Source organism: Thamnophis elegans, chromosome Z (assembly GCF_009769535.1).
Source record: "Thamnophis elegans isolate rThaEle1 chromosome Z, rThaEle1.pri, whole genome shotgun sequence".
Taxonomy (NCBI): domain Eukaryota; kingdom Metazoa; phylum Chordata; class Lepidosauria; order Squamata; family Colubridae; genus Thamnophis; species Thamnophis elegans.
This window is the reverse complement of record NC_045558.1, coordinates 14,066,436-14,089,965: the sequence shown is the minus strand read 5'-3', so window position 1 is coordinate 14,089,965 and position 23,530 is coordinate 14,066,436. Positions and strand designations below refer to the sequence as shown.

At 35.9% G+C, this 23,530-nt stretch overlaps 1 protein-coding gene across 5 annotated transcripts in view; it reads left to right on the top strand.

Annotated features, from left to right (window-relative positions):
* Positions 1-1,995: 1,995 nt before the first annotated feature.
* Positions 1,996-23,530, top strand: part of LARP4B (La ribonucleoprotein 4B) — a 36,112-nt gene continuing 14,577 nt past the window's right edge. For 3 of the 5 annotated variants that reach the window (XM_032235523.1, XM_032235520.1, XM_032235519.1), the window contains exons 1-5: positions 1,996-2,111; positions 7,112-7,242; positions 16,892-17,036; positions 20,141-20,222; positions 21,187-21,323. In XM_032235523.1, coding sequence (XP_032091414.1) covers positions 7,162-7,242; positions 16,892-17,036; positions 20,141-20,222; positions 21,187-21,323 — 445 coding nt within the window. In that variant the 5' untranslated portion in view covers positions 1,996-2,111; positions 7,112-7,161. Of the gene's footprint in view, positions 2,112-7,111; positions 7,243-12,816; positions 12,997-16,891; positions 17,037-17,584; positions 17,747-20,140; positions 20,223-21,186; positions 21,324-23,530 lie in introns of those variants that run through there. The other 2 variants (XM_032235524.1, XM_032235522.1) reach the window with 2 other exon arrangements.

Sequence of the window (23,530 nt, the reverse complement as noted above, 5' to 3'; positions counted from 1 at the left end):
TAGATTTTAATACTCTTTCACCACCAATTTGTCAGTTTGAAGCTCAGAAGTTTTCATATTTTGTAAGGCAGAAAAGCTACTAGACTTGCAAAGCATTTTTTATCTAATTTGCCTGTTGCACATTTTGTAACCTCTGTGAACACTTAAGGTTTTTACGGGTAACTAGTTGAACTGTCAAATCTAAGGTCAAGAAGATGAACCCACACAACAAACAGAGGAAAGTGCAACTATAGAATTGCAAAAAAAAATGTAATGGTATGCATAACAACTGATAGCAGATGAGCAGAGGGAACAGAATGCATAAACAGAGACAGGAAAAGCAAAATATCTTATAATTAATGGCGCCACATATTGTTAAACTTCAGTTTAGACTCTTAGTATTTAGAATTGCTTATCGATAAGAATGGCATACAAGGCCTTGAAAGGAACAACAATGTTGGTGAGAACTGTTTGCTTGAAGTATTCCCAAGTGCCATATAGCAGCTGAAAATAGATGCCTTTCAGTTGTTCAAGGTGTAATGGCATCTGTTAATAACATAAAAGCTGCTAAGATTTTATAAATGAGAATTAAAACTACTGTTGTGTCACTTCCCTCACAGAGAAACATTTTCTCTCCAGGCTGTTAGCCAGAGTGGATGATTCCTAGCATGCAGCTGGCATGTAGCTTATTAACCTAAAAGTAGTTTAGCTGGCAGGATGTTTACCTTTGTGTAGTGTCGATGATTGTACACAACTTAAGTGGAATGGAAAATGGAAGAATCATCCATAACTAAAATGCCAGTGATACAAACGTGTATGTAATATGTAAGCTGTTGGTAGATGTGGTCAGCACCTTCAGTTTTAAGCTTTCAATGCTTAGTAGTGTCACTTCTCCATGTTTATTTAATTATATATTTGGTCAGTTAAATGGTGCATGTGTAAGTGATGTGCAGAATTAAAAATAAAAGTTAAGAGTAAATGAAACAATAAAATCACAGTTTATTATAATAGTATTGATAATTAGGATTACAATTTGTCAGGATTATCAAGATTTAAAATTAATCACATATCAAAAAATCAAAAGGGTCTTTGCAATTTTATTTTGAAAGGAAGGCCATTCAGAGAATGGATGTTATAAGCTTAAATGTTATATTCCTGGTTGATATCAAAGGAACATTTGGAGGATGATTTACACCTGATGTGGTTCTTTAGTAGGCAAGCAGATTTATATAGGAGAAGGCATTCGGTCAGAGCCTCAATTATATAATATGAAAACTTTTAAATTGGTATGGTACCAAGTCAGCAGCTAATCTTTCAGTAACAGTTTATGCTGCATTAACAAGGTAAATCACAGCAATCTTATTAATGCATTTTGTGTGCTACTTGTGGTAAGACCTACACATTGCATTTAATGTTCCAAATAAAGGTAGCCCTCCCACTCCTCCCAATAGAACATGGTATAAGAATCCCATTAGAAAGAGATTAATGTATTAGTTCTAGGGACTAAACTATGCAATCCATGTCATTTCTACATTGCTTACTCTAGTGTTAAAACTTTAAAATAATTTACCTTTTAAATGCCTCTAGTGATAATTGTATATTTCTGTCAGGATCTCTGCCTGCTCCTTCAAAGAGGAGCCCAGCCCTCACCCAAAGGAGGTGAGTTGTGCAGCACTTGGACGTCAAAGGTAAATGTATGTTTGGGGGAACACATATACATCTCTCTAACTCTTAAAGCAGCTGCATTTTTTCCCAAAATATAAAGGCAGACTTCCATAGCTACACCACCCCAGGAAAAGATGCTTTAATCAGTTGCAGATGGATGCTATGTGTCTACTCTTGCAAGCTTCAAAATACTTTTTATTGTTAAATCCACAGCACTATATAGTCCTCTTGTTTTTTAGATTTGGGAGTCATATTCCCATAGAACATTTCAGTATGATTTACCAATCTCATGAATCTTACTTTCACTGAACAGGGTTTTCCCACCCACCCATTTCTGTTCCTGTTTCTAGGACTGTGACATCTTCCCAGACTGAGGGATTCTCCAGAATACCATAGATGCAGCACTGTGTTACTGCTACAGAAAAGGGGATCTGACAGGTATCAGAGAAGGAGCCTGCAATTTGAATGTAAGAGGAAGAATATATCCACTGTATTTGTGATTCCTTCCCCATCCATTTACTAGAGAGTGATCTCCTTTTTATTGTGTAGAAAGGCATTAAGCTGATTTGTTGTGCAGCTTTCAGTTTATAGATTGCTGGGAAGGTTGGCTTTTATTCAATGTACAGTGTACACTATAATTTTTAATAGCATTGTTTTAAAGTCTTTGGAATAGGGCTATCTAGAATATTCCTGGATTAATTGTATCATGCAAAGCCTATATTTTCCAAATGTCAGTATTTTAATACATGGGATTATTTACCGCATTTTTTGGACTATAAGACGCTCCGGACAATAAGATGCACTTAACTTTTGGGGAGAAAAACAAGAGAAAAGAATCTGCCTCCCAGCAATTTGCCTCCTTGTAGCAAACAGTCTGGTCAGCTTCAGCACAGCCTGATTTAGCACGAGCATCTGATTAGCAGTTGGATTGGCCTCCCGGAATACTGAAGATTAGCTGTTCCAGGGATTGCTGCCTCCCATCACCGCTGCTCTGTGCACGCCAATTTTGGCCTCTATGCCTCCCATTTTCAGCCCATTCCAGGTGGCAGGGATCACCGCTGCCTGGAGCGGGCCAAAAATGGGGCACATAGAGGCAGAAAATGGCACCCAATGGCAGCAATAGGTGGCGGTGATTCCTGCAGCCTGGATCAGCTGATCAGCGGTATTCCAAGAGACGGATCCAACTACCAATCAGCTAAATCAGGCTGCGGTGAAGCTGACCAGGCTGTTCGCTGCTTTGTGCAAGGAGGCAAATTGCTGGGAGGCAAAGGCTGAAGAGTGAGGGCCAGCAGTCCTTCGGCAACATTTGCTCTGTAAGACGCACAGTCATTTCTACACCCAAAAATACGAGTAATTAATAATTAGATAGGAAGAACAGAATTCCTTACGATAATTTATTATACTTGAGTAAGATGATCAGGTGGCATGAGCCAAGCAAATATCATTTTGGAGAGCTTGGATTCCCTTTTTACTAAAAAGTTTTTTTTTAAGTACTCAGACTAGCTATCTGAGAGAAATACATTATTATAATATCATAATATAATTGTGGTACTTATGATTTGAATGGCAACTATTTCTGGGTAAATCAACAATAATGCAATTTTTGACAAGTATAATAAGGCCATTTTGTTATAATGGCTGGCTCCTCTAAGATTGCAAAATCTTATCATTTTGCCAATTCATATTCACACAAGTCGACTGATATTCAATCAATTCATATACTCACAACAGTTATTCAAGTCATTTGTTTTAAGATATGAACATTACAAGTCTACTGATTTTTTTACAATATTTGGCATGTTAAAAAGTTAACTTGTGGGGGGGGGGATTAAGCATTTACAAGGCAAAGATTACTTTAAAGTTTAAATGTCAAAGGTACTCAATGTGGTAATGAATCCCATGATTACTTTTATATATTGAAGTGAGTTTCTGAATATACCTACTGCACCATGTAAATACAACACATAAAATGGCTTTAAGTATGTATATGCAGTGCATCTGATCTACATTATAGTCTTTAGGATATGTTAAAGGAGCAAGTTATACTACACATGTGTCAATACGTTGTGTTCTACAATACATGTAATAGTAGGCTCACATCCACACCCCAGTTTGCATATACTCTAGGTGAATACAGCATGTTCACTAATAAATGGATGTTTTCCAAATAATTACACTGTCTTCTAGTGAGCATGTCATAGCAGTATGCTTTAATTTCATGTCTGCGTAGCTTAAGGTGACATATTAAGTTGTCCAAGTCTGATAAATGTTAAAGCAATTTATCTTTTAATGGAAGTAAATTTGCTAGAAATATTGGGGGAAATGCAGCACAGCTTATTCTATTAGCAGTAGCTTACAAATTTTTAAACCATTATATTCTCAACTAAAATAGAATTCAGGATATTTATCCAAAACAGTACAGTAGATATTCTGAATTTTAAAAATATTTCTAGTTTTTCTAGCACTTTTTATCAGGCTAGGCAATTGTCATAATTATCAAAAAAATTGTGGTGAATGAATTCAATTTTAGAAATGGAAAATTTGTGTTAGATAAGGAATACATTTACAGATGAGCAGAAAATCTGCCTCTTTCCTTAGCACATTACAGTACTTGAGCATTTTTTTCCAAATAAACTTGTTATTAATGTCTGTATTATTGTTGGGCACAAGCAACCAGTTCCACATACGAGGGGTTCAAATTGAATATACCTACTTCATTATATTCTACCTATAATAAAACACTGCTTGCCTTCTTTTGGGAACTAACAAATAAGATTCCATGGAACCTGGGAAGGGAGTCAGTCTGAGGTCTTTTGTAGCTGTGCAGCAATGCAAGGCTAATTCCTCATTTGATTCCTCCTCGTCTCGCTGGTAGTATACCAACATCGCCCCTTCCACAAAAGCCCTTCTCCATTTTCCATGTTGCCTCCAATATCTGAGTGCTCATAGGAAATCCAGACAGGTGGGAGCAATGCCACCTTAAAGGAATTGTCTGCCCCAAGTCTAGAATCTTCCCAGCCAGGTGGCAAGATATCCCTTGATGTCTGCTGCCATCCTAAATCACCTAAAGGTTCACAATATCCTGGGTGGTGTCTTGAAGACACTTCCATAATCAGTTGTCTCAATCTGATGGCAATGCTACAGAAAGGTAATGATCCCTTACTGTGATCTTATTAATTATCTTTGTAATTGTGGACTGTGCACATCTGGACCTCCACAATTGGGCTCTGAAATTCTATCTCTCTTTAGGAACAAAAAAAATGTAGGTGCTAAAGTTGGTGATTTTGAGGGTCTGATAAATCCTTTCTGCAAATTGGAATCCAAATAAGATCAACAATTCCTTTGTTGATATTGTATATTGCTTCTTAGGTGGAATTCTGGCCAGGCTTTCTTTCAGTGCTGCTTTGTTCCAATCCACATCTGCCAATAACTTGAAACCATCCTTGCCTTTTTTGAGTTGCTGAATCTCACAGCTAGCTGTCATGATTCCTACTCAGAGGCTCTAAAATGCCCCTTGAATCTGTCCATCAAGTTTTGGTAATTGTCCATGAACTGATTGTTTCCCTTTAGGATTGGCAGCATCCACCTAACTGCCAACCCCCTTTAGCAAGCTTAGCACAAAGTATACCCTTGTGCGTTCTGGAGGGAAATTATTCAGTTCAACCTGAGTGATAAAGGTTCTTATCTTGTCCATTCCCCACCCCCCAAAAATGATTCTGGCAAACCTCCATGGTAACACAGCAAAACTGGCTGTACAGCTGGAATGGCTGGGGATATTGGCCAGCCAGGATATTGAGTAGCCAAAGCCACTGGCAGTGGGATGTTCTGGACTTGCTACTGGACTAGGTGAAGCACCATGGCCTCCAAGTTCCTCATTTCAGTCTCTATCCCTTCCTGAATGCCATAATGAGGCATTCACTATATTCTGAACTGATTCTTTGGGTCTTGGCGATCACACTAAACTTTCTCCTTTCCCCAGAAGTGAGAGATAGAAATCTGGAGAGAGATTAATGAACAAGCAACCAAGTCCTCGTGTAAAAGGTTTGGGTTGGCTAATATGTTCTACCTATAATACAAGTATCTGTCCAAACTGCTTGCCTTCACTTAGGAGCCAACAGGAAAGGTTCCATGGAACTTGGAGTAGAGTGCGGTGGTAGTGTCAGTTTTAGATCTTTTGCGATTGGGCAAAAGGTCTTTGACTCTGCCTGGCTGATAATTCCCCAACGGTTATGCAGAATTACAAAAACCTCCAAGGATTCACCTTCCTTCCCCACCCCCACCCCCCTGGTTCTTTAATCTTGTGTTTGGCCAACTTCAGTTTTAATCTGTTCTAAAATGAAATCCTGTAAAATTGGCTGAAGTATGTATATATGTATACATATTACTTGGCATATGGTCTGCTTGTTTAGGAGGAAAAATCTTAGACAAGGGCTGTCTCCTATGTCCAAAAAATGTCATAACTACATATGAACATTATTTAATGGTCAATATGTCTATAATCAACCTACAGGTAGTCCTCAATTTGCAACTGGTTGCTTAGTGACTATTCAAACTTACGATGGACTTGTTTTGGAACTATTTATGATCCAGTTCCGAAGTTCCAACAATTGGGCTTCTGCAGTCACAAAACCAAACTTTGGGGTTCTTGGCAACAAAGCTGCATTTGGAGAACCTCACAGTCAAATGACCTTGTTTATACCAGATTTGCCAAAAACTGGCACTTCCTGTTTTTGGCAAAATCACCCCCATGGCAAACCATGGCTTTGCTTTATGTCTTTTTGTAAAAAGAAAGGCCATAAAAGTGAGTCAGTCTTGTGAATAATCTGTTTTATGATCCTAACAACTTTCCAACCATCCATTACAATCAAATGTTAAGATATATCTATATCCATTTGTAAATGCCACATTTCCATGGAGTTAGCTGGGCAGTTCATCAGTTTTCACACTGTCATGAAGCAATGGTGTGGCAGTTCTTTAAAATTTTGACTTTCCAGTTAACTCAAATCTACCAATCCATTGCCAAATCTTACAGCCAGAAATCTTGAGGCATGTCTGGAGAGTAACTTTGAAGTAATCCAACTAAATTCAGAAAATAGAACAAAGCAATTGAGAGACATACTTTCTAGACGCATAACAATAACTCTAGATTCAATCTGAAGATAATTGAATAGATCTTTGCACAGACAAGATGAGCCCTCTAAATTCTTGCTCCAAGCTATATCTGACATGCTCTGAATTAATGCAGCAAAAGTCACTGTGAAATGAGATTTCAGCAAACTAAATGCTAAATAAGTGCTGCTACCAATGAGATAGAAGATGATTAAACGTTTTACATTTATATATATTTATATATATTCAGATGGTTTTTTTTACACAAACTTTCAATATAATATCAACTGTTAATTGTTATGAAGTCTGTTCATGCTTTCAACTGTATAGAAAATAAATTATTGTTTGTTTATTGCAGCTTAAGTGATCCATATAGTTCTCTTTGAGGAGTCAAAAAGCAGACAGCTCATGACTTCTGATCAGGACACTAAAGTTGTGGCTGAACCGCAGGTGCAGCAGGTGCAAGAAGTTAAGGATAGTTCTCATCTGGTAAGTATTGACATTATCTTGACTAATGGGAGCTTACAAATATAATTAATTAGACCCTTATGTTTAATGCTGTGAAGTACATTTTTGTGTTTGACAACTTGTCAGGCTATTTTACAAAATTCATTTGTAGCAAGTAGCAATCTTCTCATGCCATTATAACATTTCCCCCAGATTTTAGTTAATTAATACTAACTTAAATGAAGACGTTACATAACTGATATTGCCAGTAACAGCAGCCAGCAGATCAGTCTTCTTATGGTTTCACCTTCAAATCCTATCTACTCTTAAAGCATAGCTAGAAGGCAAGTATGGTGAGGGTTATAGTTCAGATCAATGGTATTAGTCTAGATCAGGGGTGTCAAACTGGCGGCCCATGGGCTGGATGCATCACACGTAGGCCATGCACACTCGAATGTAAAAAACATTGCAGAATGCAGAATGACAACATGATATCAAGAGTTTTAACACTTGTGGTCTAGATTAAGAAATGTACTGTTCTATATTATACTTACAATTTACAGTATGTTCACAGTTTCCTACTGCTCCACAAAAGCTTTTATAAGTATGATTCTCTGCTTTTAAGAAACAGTTCATTGGTTCGTCTGGGAAAGTTAGTCTCTACAAAATGACATATAAAAATGAGAATGGGAGTGTCTCCGAAGAGAGGCGTGGGAGAAGTCACAGCTGGGTATTAACACAGCCCATTTGCCGGAGTCTGAGGTAAATCTGAGGACACTCCATCTGCTCCTCCATGGTATGTCCCAGCTGTGACTCCTCCCACACCTCTCTTCAGAGACTGTCAGTTGGTCTTACCTGAACTGCATGTTTTGAAGATGGCGTGGGAGGAGTCACTTCCCGCCCAATAGGTGCGCTTCTGCGCAAGGGCCTGAGAGGGTTACCTACAGGTCAGTCAGGGACCTGGGAGGGAGTTTGGGTGGTTCCCTGTCCCTTCCTTCCCAGGTTTTACTTCAACTGGACCATCGGTTAATCTGGAAAGTCAGAAGGAGGAGCAGAGGGAATGTCCTCAGATTTACCTCAGTCTCCGGGCAAATGGGCCATGTTAATACCCAGCTATGACTCCTCCTACACCATCTTCGAGGCATGCAGTTCAGATAAGACCAACTGACATTTACAATATTGCATGTCTTCAATGCAAGTATCTATTATTATCATTCATTGGGCTAGCATGATTTATTTTTCATGTCCACATTGGTATCAGAGAAGACAGGCACAGTTTATTTATCAAATCCCAACAGGGGAAGAAGAGGTATTGTAAAGACAGGATTTCTAAAGTTAATTTCCCTATACATTGACACAATATGATTCTTTTTACCAAATCCAGTGAAAAAAGAACATCTACATGAGCAAAATTTAAGTGATAAAGCTTTCAGTCTTTATTTAAATAATGTAATAAAGTGTGTATTTTGATCAAACAGAACAAATAGAGTGTTAATTACATTTCTCTAAGACATCTTTTTAATTTGAATCTTGCTTCCTTCATCCAGTTTGAAAATTTTTGGAATCAATTTGAATTATACCCCCAAGCATCTAAATTGTTACTAAAGCTATATCAGAGATTATCTAAATTGCTGTTAACAATGGAAAGCACAATTTTCATATCCGTATACTTGTACAAGGATTGCACTTCACTGCCACAGAAATTGAAGATAATTTAAGTTAGTAATGATTAGATTTTTATACTGATTTCAGTAGGCTTAAATTTGATAAATATACCCTGAATCATTTTTAAGGGCTTCTGAATTGGTGGATATTGTTCAATTGCCTATTTAAGGTAGTTGAATTGTATTATATGTAACCAAATACAAACATGGTCCAGGTGTAAGGACATATGCAAGTTTTAACATGGGGTTCAGAACTCAAAACGGATCAGTCCATTCAAAATATAGGAACATTTCATGTTTTTTGTATTTTTGGTTTATTAAATTTATATGCTACCCATCTTGATGTCCTGCTGCTTGGAATCTACTTACCCAAACAAACTTGAACATTTTAATGTTCCAGTAAAGGAAAATAAAACATTGTTCAGAATAACTTAAGTTTATTTTAAAAAATCAAAATACCTTGCCCATTTTTTTTTTAGATTGGGTGGTATGAAGTTCATTTCTTAAGAATATTTACCTCATCCATTCTTGTGACTCTACAGAAAAACAATGGAGCAAGAGTTTTAAATTATTTTAAGTTCATATTTTAAGTTCATATTGTTCCCTTTTGGAAATACATAGAATAGAACAAATTTTTCTCACAGATTTATAGAAAATTTCCAGAACATTTCAGTTTCTATCTTAAGCTTTAAAAAATTTGAATGGCTTATCCATATCTGCTTTAAATTCAGACTTTTAAAGTTTTCGGTTTCCTTCTTGAAGTGAATCAAAAAACAATGTTTTCTGGCTAGATATTTTTGCCTTGAAGGATGGTTTTCTTTTTTAATTTTCTAGCTTGAGATTTTGAAACGTATACAGGATACATATATTTATCCTATGGATTTCCTTAACATTGGATAGTTGAGGTAGTCCTTGACTTACAACAGTTCATTTAGTGATTGTTTGAAGTTACAGCGGCACTGAAAAAGTGACTTATGACCGTTTTTCACACTTACGACTGTTCTAGTGTCCACGTGTGGTCAGGTGATCCAAATTCAGACACTTGGCAATTGATTCATATTTATGACAGTTGTAATGCCCCATGGATCATGATTACCTTTTAAAACTTCCTAACAAACTTCCTAACAAACTTCCTAACAAGCAAAGTCACTGGGCCAGATTTACTTAACAACCATGTCACTAACTTAACAATTGCAGTGATTCACTTAACAACTGGGGAAAGAGAGATTGTAAAATGGAGCAAAGTGCACTTAACAGTAATTTTGGGCTCAATTGTTATCATAAAGTCAAGGACTACCTATACAACTGATTAAGATATATTCTGTATATATTCTTGAACCATCACAAATTACTCATAGACTTCAGATCAACAGAAAAAAACATTTGAGAAAATAAAAGTACTAATGCTTGAAATATGGAAAACGTAATTGCCAAGAATAAAGATTCATTGGTACAGTTTCCTGACATTCAGTTTATTTGTAATAATAAATAGTTACATGTTTTTGGAATTACTGTAGGCTATAATCATGAGAGAGTTTCATTTAAAAATTAAGTTATGCTTTCTTGCTTTGAGCCAAGGTGGCGCAGTGGTTAAATGCAGCACTGCAGGCTACTGCTAGATCAGCAGGTCAGCGGTTCAAATCTCACCGGCTCAGGGTTGACTCAGCCTTCCATCCTTCCGAGGTGGGTAAAATGAGGACCCATATTGTTGGGGGCAATATGCTGACTCTCTGTAAACCGCTTAGAGAGGGCTGAAAGCCCTATGAAGCGGTATATAAGTCTACTGCTATTGCTATTGCTATTGCTTTAATTTTCAGGCCACATGAGTGTGGTATTGTGGGTGAAAACTATATTTCTCCCCTCCCCCCCAAAAAAAACCCAGTAAAGGTTTATTTAAATACTTTTAACCAACAAAATACATTGATTTCAGTGTTACTTTCCTGTTTGTTAATTTCGTATTGTATTAAAATAACATGCTTTTACAATGCATATATCAGTGGCTTCAGAATTCAGCAAGTATGTCTTTGGCTTTTTGACAACATTCTTGTAAGGAGAAACTCCTGAAGTTTCTAACTTACTTCTTCCTCTCATAGAACACAGTGCAATCCCCCAAATAGTTAAGGGGTAAAATTCTCGGTGCAAAATGCCTTGTATGTACAATATACTAAGGCATTTCTCCGAAACTGAGCTTAATGTTGAGTGGCAATAGCACATGAGCCCCCTGCACTGTTTAAACAGTACTATTTTTGGCATCTGGGTGTTGGCTTGTCTCCCTAGCAGTTTTAAAGTGAAGTTGCTGTATGCAGAAAAGAGCTTTACAGCTCTGGGACTTGCAAAAGAGAACTTAAAATGGGCTGCTGTTTCACTAAAGAACCAAATAGCCACAATGAGAAAATGAGCCTGCTGCAGAAAAGTATAGAAGAGGAAACCTCTGAAAATAGGATAAGTAAAACTTTAATTTCAGTTTTAGAGGCTAAGGAAAAAATGGAATCGCACGTAATCCAAGAGGCAGGTTGCCTAGAACCTACCGTTTATAACGACTGTGCAGAATCAATTAAGCATCCTTCAGACCATTATGTGGAGTTTGCTGGAAACATTTCTAGTAGACAATTTAAACCTCGTTGGTTTAATACAGAAATAAGTTTGAATAACTACAATCGCTTACCAGAAACCGAATTAACAGATGGGATTAATGATAAAAAGCTAATAGAAAAAAGCAGTCACAATCATCAGTTTGTGAATAATGTAGGCAGCCATCATATTATTAGTAATAGTGAAAGTGAATTGATTCTCTCTGAAAAGCAATGGCATTCATTTGAAAATACTTCTGCTTTGTGTATGCCGATGACTTTAAATGAAGAAGGTTTGTTCCTAGAAGCTCTAAATACTTATGGTGTAATGAGCAAGAGTTTCATGCCACAAGCCAAAATGGAGACTGTAAAAGATAATGATGCAATTTCAAGTAGAATGGATAAGGAAATAGAAACTTTGACAAACTCTGTATGTTTTGACATAGATAGACACCACAGGAATGCCAAAGATGAATTCTATAGTATTTGTATAATTGATGATGATATGAGAAATGAAGAAAGGCAAGCAATCACTAATGAAGAGTCTATTACCACTGTACAACCATCCGCTATTCAGGAAGACTGCAGTTTAACATGCCCAGTAGATGAGAAGGAAGAACTCTTAGTTCAGGAAGCAGGGCATGTGCCAGTTAATATCAGCATTCTGAAAGATGCTAATCTGATGAACAATAACACAGTGCGAGAAAGTGAAAAGAAAAAAGACCTTCCCCTTGGCTTGGTGAGTGAGGGCTATAGCTTAAATACTGAAAGTATATCAACATGTGGTGTAGAGGCACAAGCATGTGTTGAAGAAGGCCCTCAAAATAGAACTTGGAAAAGGGATATGCTTAATAGTAGAATCATTTTGAATGAATCAGATTGTGAACACAATTCTTCAACGCCTATACTTGTGGAGAAAGGCATAGACATGAATTCTTTGCAATTCAGAAAGTCAGGATATACATGTCATTCCGGCCCGGATGATGGCAAGAGTAGTCATGATATTAAAGTACATTTTGAACATCATGAGAATCAGAATATTGAAGGAGAATATTGTAAATGTTTGTTATCAAAGCCACTGTTTTCATCAGAAAATGCAACCATTGATTCAATTTTTGTAAGACAAACTAGTATAGAAATTGTAAGGCAAGGAGATAGGCAAAAATTAGAAAATAAACACAAGTGTTTCAGGAATGTGAATGAATTTCAGACAATTTCTGATTGCAACAATGAGGAAATATCAGATATTTGTGAACAGAATAATCTAGAGAATCTCTTGAAATATGATACAGTTTCCCATCACGAAGTTTCATGCAGTCCTGAAAACCTGACTAAAAATGCTATCATCATGCTTTCAGCATCAAATGATTTAGTTCCTGGAGCAGAACAAACTCATGTACCAGAGTTTAGCAATAACGAAGATTGCAACTCTGTAAGAACTGCTCAGCAATTCCAATCTCAGAAAAATATCATACCTTCTGAAAACAGTGGTTTGAAAGAAAGTCTGCTGGAGAACAAGGAGACTACAGGCTTTTCAGACCTTTGCAACATAAATATTGAAGGTAAGAACATTGAAAAAGAAAATTGCTTGCAAGATCAAACCCAGCAAAATTTCTTTAAAAGCAGCAGTAAATCATATGAATATTCCAATGCACTTAATGAAGACAGACAGTGCTCCATCTGTTTGGCATATCCTGAATCAAATGAGTTGGATTTGGACAGGAAACAGTCAAAGGCATGGAGCAAATATATATTCTATAGGCCTGAAGATCAAATAAATGTAGTCCCTGCAGAAAACCTCTTAAATGGAACCCATGAGACACTGTTTAATGAAGTGGAATCTAAAGATCCAGATGGTTCCAATATTAGTTTTAGTTGCATATTAAATACCAGTAATAATTCACCAGAGGTGCATAGTGTATCTCCAGAAGCACAAGAAATGTTTGCCGACCTGAAAGCTAAGAATCTGCAGACTTACATATCTAACAACCAAAGTGAAACTGTGAGGTTTCCTACATCGGATTTAACAGCAGAAATAGAATACAAAGAAACATCTAGCAATTCAAATGAAAAAAGTTCAGAAGTTTATAAAAATAGCTCTTCACTTGAACAAAATAAAACAACTACATGTCCACATGATCACTTGATTTCTAGATTTTCTGTTCATTATGAAAATTTATTAAAAGAAAACAGAGAGAATTCTGGTTTTGAAGATAACTATGATGAATTAAAAACCAAGACAGAAAGTTCTTCTAAAGTAAGACCTAGAGGCAGTGGGAGCTGTGGTTTGGAAACTTACGAAGATGCAGGTATGAGTTTTGACCCCAGACAAGAAGATAAGTATGCGGCTATTCCTTCCTACGAAATACTTCTTTTCCCTGAAAATGAGCAAGAATCTGAACAGGACAATTCAAACAATGTTTTAGATCTAATGGAAGATATATTAAAGGACTCTGATAATATGCAAAAACTATATCTAAGGGATTCAGAAGATGATGATGCGTATCCCGTTTGTCAGTCTGCTGAAATAAATAGATTGTTTTCAGCCAATGATTTTACATGTGGTCAGGAATGTATGAGCTATCTATGGCTTGATTCTTTTAACAAAACTGAAAATACGTGTCTGTCAGCTGACACAATGCAAAACCAAAGTGGAAATCTAAGAGTTTCTTCTTTTCATACGGGAAAATATCCTTATCATTTGTTAATGAAAGAAAAGAGTGCTATTTGGGGATGGCGAGAGGGAGATGAAGAATGCGTAAGTAATTGTAACTTCATTCATGAACCTTCTTAGAAAGCAGGTAGTCATCCATTTTGCAACAGTTCATTTAGTGACCATTCGAAGCTACAACGGCTCTGGAAAAAAGGTGACATGACCATTTTCTATACTTACAACCGTTGCATCATCCCCACAGTCACTGGATCAAAATTTGGACACTTGGTAACTGACTCATATTTATGACGGTTGCAGTGTCCCGGGGTCATGTGATCCACCTTTTGCAAAATTCTGACAAGCAAAGTCAGTGGGGAAGCCAGATTCACCTAACAACAAGGTTACTAAATTAGCTAAACCTGCAGTGATTCACCTAACAACTGTAGCAAGAAAGGTTGTAAAATGGGGCAAAATTAACTTAACAAATGTCTCACTTAGCAACAGACATTTTGGACTCCATTGTGGTTTTAAGTTGAGTACCTGTAGATGGTTTGACACTTAACTCAAAGACTTAATTTGACAAAGGTTTACCTAAATATCCTGTGGCTTGGATCTAAAAGTGCCTATTTGCTTATTCTGTATTACTGTTGCATTCCTGAAAAAGTGTTCTTGAATTCCTGTAATGTTGCAGTTTCTCCATGACCTGCCCCAATCTGTGAGAACATAGAAGCTGCAGTTGATCCTATTGAAAGACCAAAATTGTTCTCGTTTTTTGTAGAATCAATTCACTATTGTAAAGTTTTCTAACCTTCTCCTGAGGTTTAAGCCATGAACCCTACTACAACATCATTACCACCACCACCAGGATGGATTTGATTTGAATCAACTCGATTTAAATTGTAATTTTTTAAAGAGCAACTATCATCTCGGTCCTGCAGCGGCTCTTCCTCTGAACTGCTGTTGACTCACCAACAGTCCCAATATTGCAGAATAAATATACAGCCTCATGCTACATAACTAAGCTCCATTTCATGCTGAATAAGCTAAATTATTAATAATGTATCTTAAATAGAAAACTATCTTTGGATAGATTTTTATTCCAAAAGCATTTCATTAAAATAAATTTAATAAAAATAAAAATAAAAATCTGATTTATATATTAAAAAATCAAATTTAAAATTTAAAAATCTGATTTTTAAAAAAAATCCTCAATTTTTATTCACCCTTGCCACCACAGTAGGGAATTGTACACAAAATGAGATTGTAACTGAGACACTTAGAGAAATACAATTTAAAACACTGCACCTTGACAGAATAGCATTATGTATTATATAATTCTTCATACAAAAAGATATGGTATATATAATGCCCAAATGTTGAAGTTAGTACAGTGTAGCACTTAGTCACTTTGTTGAAATACAAGAACAGTGAGAAAATTCTTAGTTGCAAATCATATGGTTTTGTCTTCTTTTAAAAAAATATATATGAGTTATTTGTTAACAATATTAATGTACTCTCAAGATTCATTTTCCTAACTAAGATCCAGATGCAGGAATATCAAATCAGGAACACATGAATAATGCCTAAACTGGATTTGTAACTAAACGTGTTTTAATATGACATTTGAATATTGCCATTGTTTAAAAATAACCAGGCACTGACCTCCTTATTCTTCTTTACTTCTGAGGGACTGGATTTTGTAGTATTAATTGTTGGCAGAGCTAACCAGTTATCTTCATAAAATGCATCTCACGCTTTTTTTGCCTTTATTTGGAAAGGAAAAGTAATACCTAATGATTTAAATGCAGTGTATTATTCTTTTTAAAAATGTTCCCAGGGATATCTCTTTTATAGACAGTGCAATTAAAACTAATTTCTTAAGGGAATTATTTAATTAAAAGGCCCATTTATAATATGATAAACGTTTAAATAGATATTTATTTTGAATTGCTATAACTAAATTGTAAGTTAATAGGTTAACATGGAGAACTATAAAGGATTTCAACAATTCTAGTATAAAATTTGCTTGAGGCTTTTAACTATGCATATTGTAATTTGTTGACTAAATTGTCATTGGCTGGATTTGGACTTACAAACTACATAACTATAAACTACATAGCCACTTGGGATTATGTGAGTCTAACATTTTCCTAAGTTGTTTAGCCATAGTTATGCAGCATAATGGTTGGGTTCACATATTAAACAGGTTAAAAACAGACAATAGTGTAATTATATTTAAGTCTTCTGTTTTCACTGGTTAGGTTGCTTTTTTATTTTTCTATTGATTATGCTTTTTGTATGGCTCCCTTGTTCCCTGCTGCCTTTATTATGAATTGATGAACATACTGGCCCTAATCTTACAATGTTTTCAAAGATCTACTTTCTTGTCATAAATAATAATGTTACTGTTTGTTCCTCCAAAGCTTGTTCGTGAGAATTGTGAGCATGCAGAGAATGTTACGGGAATAAGTTGTGCAAAGGGACTGTAAATAAATAACTCAAATAACTTAAATAACTTCAGCTAGTTAGTCAGTGGAGATAAATAGCTTTGTTCATAATAACGAAATGTAAACATGGGATGCTTATGATATAGACTTAAGAGGTAAAGTGGATTCAGCTAAATACCTTAATTAGGATCTTTATAGGAAATCTTTTTAAAAGAGTGTCTCTTTCATCTTCTGTAGTACCTATATATGCAACTCTTAACAGTAATGAGATAAATGCTGCTGTGTGTATAATCTGTACATGTGTAATTTATGCAGTTAATGAACATAGGTGTTCTGAGTATGTGTTATGTATTACAGGAACCAGCCAAGGTTTCAGAATTAAATCCTAATGCAAAAGTGTGGGGGAATCACATGGTACACGTGGAAGCAAGTGGTACTGAAGGGGGTGTGAGCAAACCCTGGGAAGAAGTAACAGATCACCCACCAGATTCCTGCAAAGAAGGTACAAGAAATCTGTTTTGAAATACCACTATTACTAATAACTAAAGCTGTTTGCATTTACACAATGCTTTCCTTGTACAAACAGTTTTCCTTTCTTCAACTAACAAGATTCCTCATACTTTTCCCAACCCACATTTTCTTCTCTGTTTTTATTATAATCTTAACGAAACCAGCTTTTACTAAACAATATGCTCCTCTTAGCTAATCTCTTCCTTTCACACACACACACCCATATCTTCACCCAGAGGATATACCCTGTTCTAGTTGTTCAGTTTAAAAAATAATTACTTAAAAATTAATTAATCCACCCTTAAAATACATCAGAGGCACAAAATTATGGCTTAGCTTGAGGAAAAAAGTTGTTTGCCAGTAGCAGTCATGTATACACAAGAAAGAAATCATTGCATATTTCTTGCAGGTTTAATTGAGAGAAACTTAATGGCAAATAACAGCAAACCCTTCCAGGCGTTAGTCAGAGTATGAAACCTTTGATGTCTAAGTCACAACAAATGAAGTATATTTTTGTGACTCTTATAGTTTTCTCCACAGCATTAGAGGCCGATGGTGATGGTGACAAAAAACACCAGAACGAATCGTTAAAAGAACATCAAGAACCATCACTATCTGTTCCTTTATCAAATCAAACAGATATGAACTCTTTGGCTCTAGATCATGCAGAGTACAAAACTGTACATGAAAACACTGAGTCAGGTATGGAAAAAGTCCTCGCTCATTCTTAAAGTTGTAAGAGTTTCTATAAGAGTTTATAGAATGATCTTCAGGAAATTTGCACATTCCAGCTACTGAAGAAACATACCTGAGCAGGACTGAATTGTAGGCATTGTTACAGATGTGCCTATATATGAACAATACCTGTGACTATTAAATCCATAACACCCTATGAAGTAGGAAGTTCAGAGTAAAAATTTTATCAGCACACCAGTGTATTACGACTCATCTAATTGGAATTGTTGCTTGCCTTGTTAGGTTTGTCCTGCTTACACACATACTATAAGAACAATTTGCTTCCGGTCATCTTCCATTTTAATGTCAAGCTGAGCGCACAACTATAATATTTTTATATTTTTAACATTCCACACACACCCTTTCAACTTAATACAGAGCCACCCAGAGTCGAGCCAGTTAGAAGGGTTTTTCCTTACAGATAACGTTGTCTATTTGGATTTCTGATAGTAAAAATGAATGGAGATTATGGATCTATATATTGTGCTTTGCTGTTAATTTCAGTTTTACTGTGAATTCTTACCTCCAAAAGGCTTGTGGGAAACCAGATTACATTCACCACAGTTCTATATAGCCATCCCAGAGTCACTTTGGACAGGGGAAATGGGTGGCATATAAATTTAATTAATAAATACTTTAAATTGAATGTTTTTCTGGTCATAGGAAAAACATATGTAAAACATTAGTATATTCTCATTCCTCCGAAAAAAGCCCATATCTGCTGTTTCCCAAGGGAAGACAATCTGGTGTGATGCTTGAAAAACTGCTGATCAGCAATGAAGAAATCTATTTCACCCATTCCCAGAGCTATTCTGCTTGCTTACACCTGGCATTCCTAGATGCTTATATAGCAATTTATTTTAAACTTATTTCGGAAGCGTAGTGTTCATACCAATATGGGCAATTTTCATTTGATGGGGTTATTTTTAAACCTTCTGATTTGTTCACAAACCATGGAATGTGGTTAATTGGAAGTGCGCCTGGCTCTGACATTCCCTTGGTGCAGCTCTTCCTCATCACTGAGGCTTATTGAATTGGCAGATGACTGCTTTAGCTTGGTTTTAAGCATATTCTTGTGACCATATGTGTATTTATTTTCTGCATGAAGTAGTTGGGAAAAATGAATAAATAAACATACCCAGTGACTTTGCATAAACTGGAGGTTTGTATAAAAGGATTGTAAATAAAAGATCTGAACAGTAAGTAATAGCAACAAAATGCTTGTAGTTTGAGTTCTCATACCACAAGCATTTGCTCCACTGAAGGTTTTGGCATGCTATAAGCTGCAGCTATTCAAGGTAAATATTAAGCCCATCATGTTTGTAAGTCGGATTGGTTGCAAAACAGACACCCACATCACCACTCGGTTATAGAACCTTCTTTTTTGCAGCCATCAAAACTTTGGAACCAGATCATAAATACATCTGGAGAGATCCATTGTAACTTTAAATGGTCACTCAGTGACCAGTCATAAACTGAGGACTACATGTAGTGTCGAATATTAAGCACAATACTATCTATGTTGCTTTAAAATTGTAATGTTTTCCTTAACCACTAGAAATAGCTAAAATGGTTAAATAGTTAAACAAATACTTTTTTCAATCATGTCCAATTTGTGCAAATTTCAGGTGCTGTTGCTACGATAATGTTATATGTACTAAAAGATCCAAAACAGTAATAGCTAATTATTGGAGGCCCTTGATTGTTTTCAGATACATAACAGTCTTAATCCAAAAAGTTGCTTATTTTTTATGTGTAAATGATTTCTTACAACTTGCTAATTTGGAAGAAATCGTGAACAGATTGTGTATTTAACTCTTAAATATATTTTTGTTCATTGACTGTTCAGTTTAGATAATTCCTCTTTTATCAAATATTTCTAAAATTATGGGATGGTGCATGATTACCTTTTCAAATATAGCTTAATACCATTGACATACTTATTCCATCTGCTTAGAATCAGATGTCTTAGCTTATCTTAAAAACCTGAACCAGTTTAGATCTGGTTAATGTTTAGATAGGAATTTCCTGGCCAGTCTTGAGTAGGAAGTTTAGAAAGAAGAAACAGATGGAAAACAATTTCTATACTGATTTAAAAAAAAAAAAAAAAAAAAACTTGTAATGTGAACATCACATGGCATAGTACTAGACTATCTAGGCCAGTATTTTTCGACCATATCAATTTAAGATGAGTAAACTTCATATCCCAGAATTCCAGCCATTATGTATTGACTAGAGAATTCTGGGATTTGAAGTTCACCCAAGATTGCCAAGATTGAAAAATCCTGATCTAGACACATTGCTACTTTTATGAAGAATTATATACCATTTTTTCCTTTATTTCTTTATTTTTCATTCTAGGAAGTAAAGAAGATCTTCGGCCAGAAGGTCAAGAAGATTTACGAGAGGCGCTTAAAAAAACACTGGAGTTCTGCTTATCAAGGTAAATGTATAATGGATATAATATAGTCAAGCCTCATGCTATTGTAATAAGATGTTAATTAGGGTGGACTAGGCAATATAATTAATTATGAATGCCATAACCAATATGTTAGCCTCTGGACCACATAGAAATTAATGATCAGGTAGGGAAATATTTATATGTTAATTTTATAGCTTGAAATTCCAAAAGGATTGGGAAGGAATGAAAATTCAACCACGAACATTTTATTTTCCTTAATTGTTTCATTTTCTTATCTTGATTTCTACAACCGAAACACAAAAGATAAAACCCAGTTTTACAGACTGCGGGCCATTTGCTAGGTGTTCCAGGACTCCCTATTACAGGAAAGTTTGTTATTTCAATGCTTTAGAAGAACTAATAGTTGAGAATAGATGCATGTTAATTGTATGCGGTCGTCTGCACTAAGAATGAATGTTTTGATACTGGTACCTTATTTTGCTTATCATTCAATGTAAGGTGCCAGACACTTAGAAATCTTGTATAGAGTGAATTACATAGCAGTAATTTTTTCAAAACTCCCCACATAATCTGATTACTGTTTAGTCTTTAATATAAAGCTGTAGCTTTAAACAAAATTTAATGAAGCCACATGCTACCTTCATGACTGGCTAGAAGTTTGGTATATTTCACAATTGTTTTTTTCTGTCTGCCTGGATACTGTTTTTTAAATGCATTTGAAAATGGGCTAGTTTTGGCTTTCTTTGACAAATGGTTCAAGAAAAGCAGGACTCAACGATCTTAAGGGGCAAGAACATCAAATTTGGCTATAATTATGTAATTTTGCAAGAAAGGGGCATTTTAAAGTTAGAAAAACACAACTGTATCTTAATATTTAGGAATAATCTTAAAGGCCGGTGCAACCATTGCAGTGCTCTGGTATGAATTGCATGGAGAGTTAATTTTATACTAATTCCCCCCCCCTCCGTTTTTTCTTCTTCTACAGGGAGAATCTTGCCAGTGACATGTATCTTATATCTCAGATGGACAGTGATCAGTATGTGCCAATAATGACCGTAGCTAATCTTGATCACGTCAAAAAGTTGACCACAGATATGGATTTGATTGTTGAAGTGCTGCGATGTAAGTCACAGCAAATCATGTATTATTTTTGCACCGTACTTTAGAATAAAAGGGCTTAGTTAAGATGGACAAGGTCGAAAGACATTTTTATTCCCTTAAGAAGCAATGTATCTTGAAATAAGAACACGGGGCGGGGGGGGCGGGTTGTAGGAGAGCTTTATACAATACTAACTTATTGTATAAAGAATTAAGTTCCTTTTTATACAGGCAGTTCTTGACTTAGAGCCATAATTGGGACTCTTAAGATTTTTTGTTAAACAATACAGGCATTAAAGGAAGTATCACGGCCACAGCCAAGTTTGTGACCTTTATGTCCCAGTCATTAAGCAAATCACCGAAGCCATTAAGTGAAACATAATGATTGCAATTTAAGACCTTCTTTTCCCTCTTCCCATTAACTTTGCTTTTCAGAAGCTGGCTGGGAAGTGAAGATCACAATTAGCAATAATGTGACCCCAGGATTCTGCAGTCATCACAAAACCAGATTTCCATTGCCCAGATCTAGGTTATGTGATCACTCATATATCATAAGTGTGAGGAATAATCATCATTTATTTCAGTGCCATAATAACTTCAAAAAGTCACTAAATGAATGATCACAAGTCAAGAACTACCTGTATTTATTCACTAGCCTGAGTCAGGCTTCAGGAATGTACATGTGCCTGCTGGCTTCTATGAGTTTGCAAACAGTTGTCCTGAATAATGGCACTTTTCCTGAATGCAGTATGCATTGAGTGCCTTACTTGAAGCTTATTTGCATTCTCAAGAATATCTGTGTTGGAGTTAGAAAGCCTTTAAGGAACTGGAAAGAGGATAAATTAACTTATCTAAAATGACTCTCCCAACACCTCTTAACATCAAACACATTTTTCTGAGAGTGCATGGTTGAAATCCAGGAAGGCACAGCTTCTTTTAGGAGCCCCATCTCAAGCCCCTTTTCCATATCAGATTAGAATAACTGTGTGTTGCTATTTAAAGTTTAGACATGGTAGATAGAGCAGTGAAGATAATTTCTACCTTAGGCGTTGGGTGTGCTTGATGGTATAGTGTCAGGTGAGCCTGGCATGAAACGTCAAATATACTGTATCTTCCTTCCCTAGAAGCCCTCTAGATTAGGGGTGTCAAACCTGCGTCATCACAGTATTGTCACATGACATATTGGGACTTTTCCCCCTTCGCTAAATTGGGCGGGAGCAGGGCCAGCATGTGACGCATCTGGCTTGTGGGCCGTGAGTTTGACACCCCTGCTCTAGATGGTACACACACTTAGCCTATCTTGATGTAGTTGTTAGGTAATGGCAGAAGTAACTTCAGTCTTCCAGAGAGATGTCTTTATCCCATATTATCTCACTTAACCCAAGTGTTCATAGAACCTTCCAACCTATAGTTAACAGATAAAACTTTCAGTAGCAAAATAAAAATAAAGATAATCCTGTTGCTCAATTTACAACAGCATCTTAAAGGAATCTCCTATGAAATGTTTCAAAGGAGAATTTTAGTCTGAGGCAGATTTCAGGAGATAAGACATTTATGAATAACATAAGAGACACTACTGCACAGAGATCTCAGAATTCATTAAACATAGAATAGCTGAGCTTCCATAGTATGAAATAGATACCAGACCAATAAAGTTCTGCTTTGTCCACAGGAAATAAATAATAACTTTAGCTCACTGCTAAATAGACATTTTTCTTTGTTGTCCAAATAACACCCTTTTTGAATTGTGTGGGAGGTTTTCCTGATTCATTTTTAGCTGTGTTTGCTTTTTGGTTTTCTAGAAATTCCAAATTTAAATTGGGACTAAAGAAGGTTTCACTTTCTATCCATTCTGATATACTTTTTTTATTAGTAATCAGTACTTTATAGGAGAACAAAGATCCATTATACTTCTCAGTCATGTTTCAATTAGGTTGAATATAGATTTAGGCTCTGAATTTGTCTGGGATTGGTTATAACAGGGAAGAATTATATTTTAAATTTATTCCCCTGTTGAATGTTTATTTTTAATAACAATTGCAATTAATAGGTTAATAATGAATGGTTCTAACCTGCGGTCGGCGAACGCTGCGGGGTGGGTGGGTGTTGATATCATTAGATGACTTGAAGAAGACTTGAAGAAGACTTGAAGAAATGTTATGATTTAAATCTTGAGTTAAGTCTTGGAGGTCCGTCGCCACAAAAGGTATTTAAAGGGGATCCATGATGAC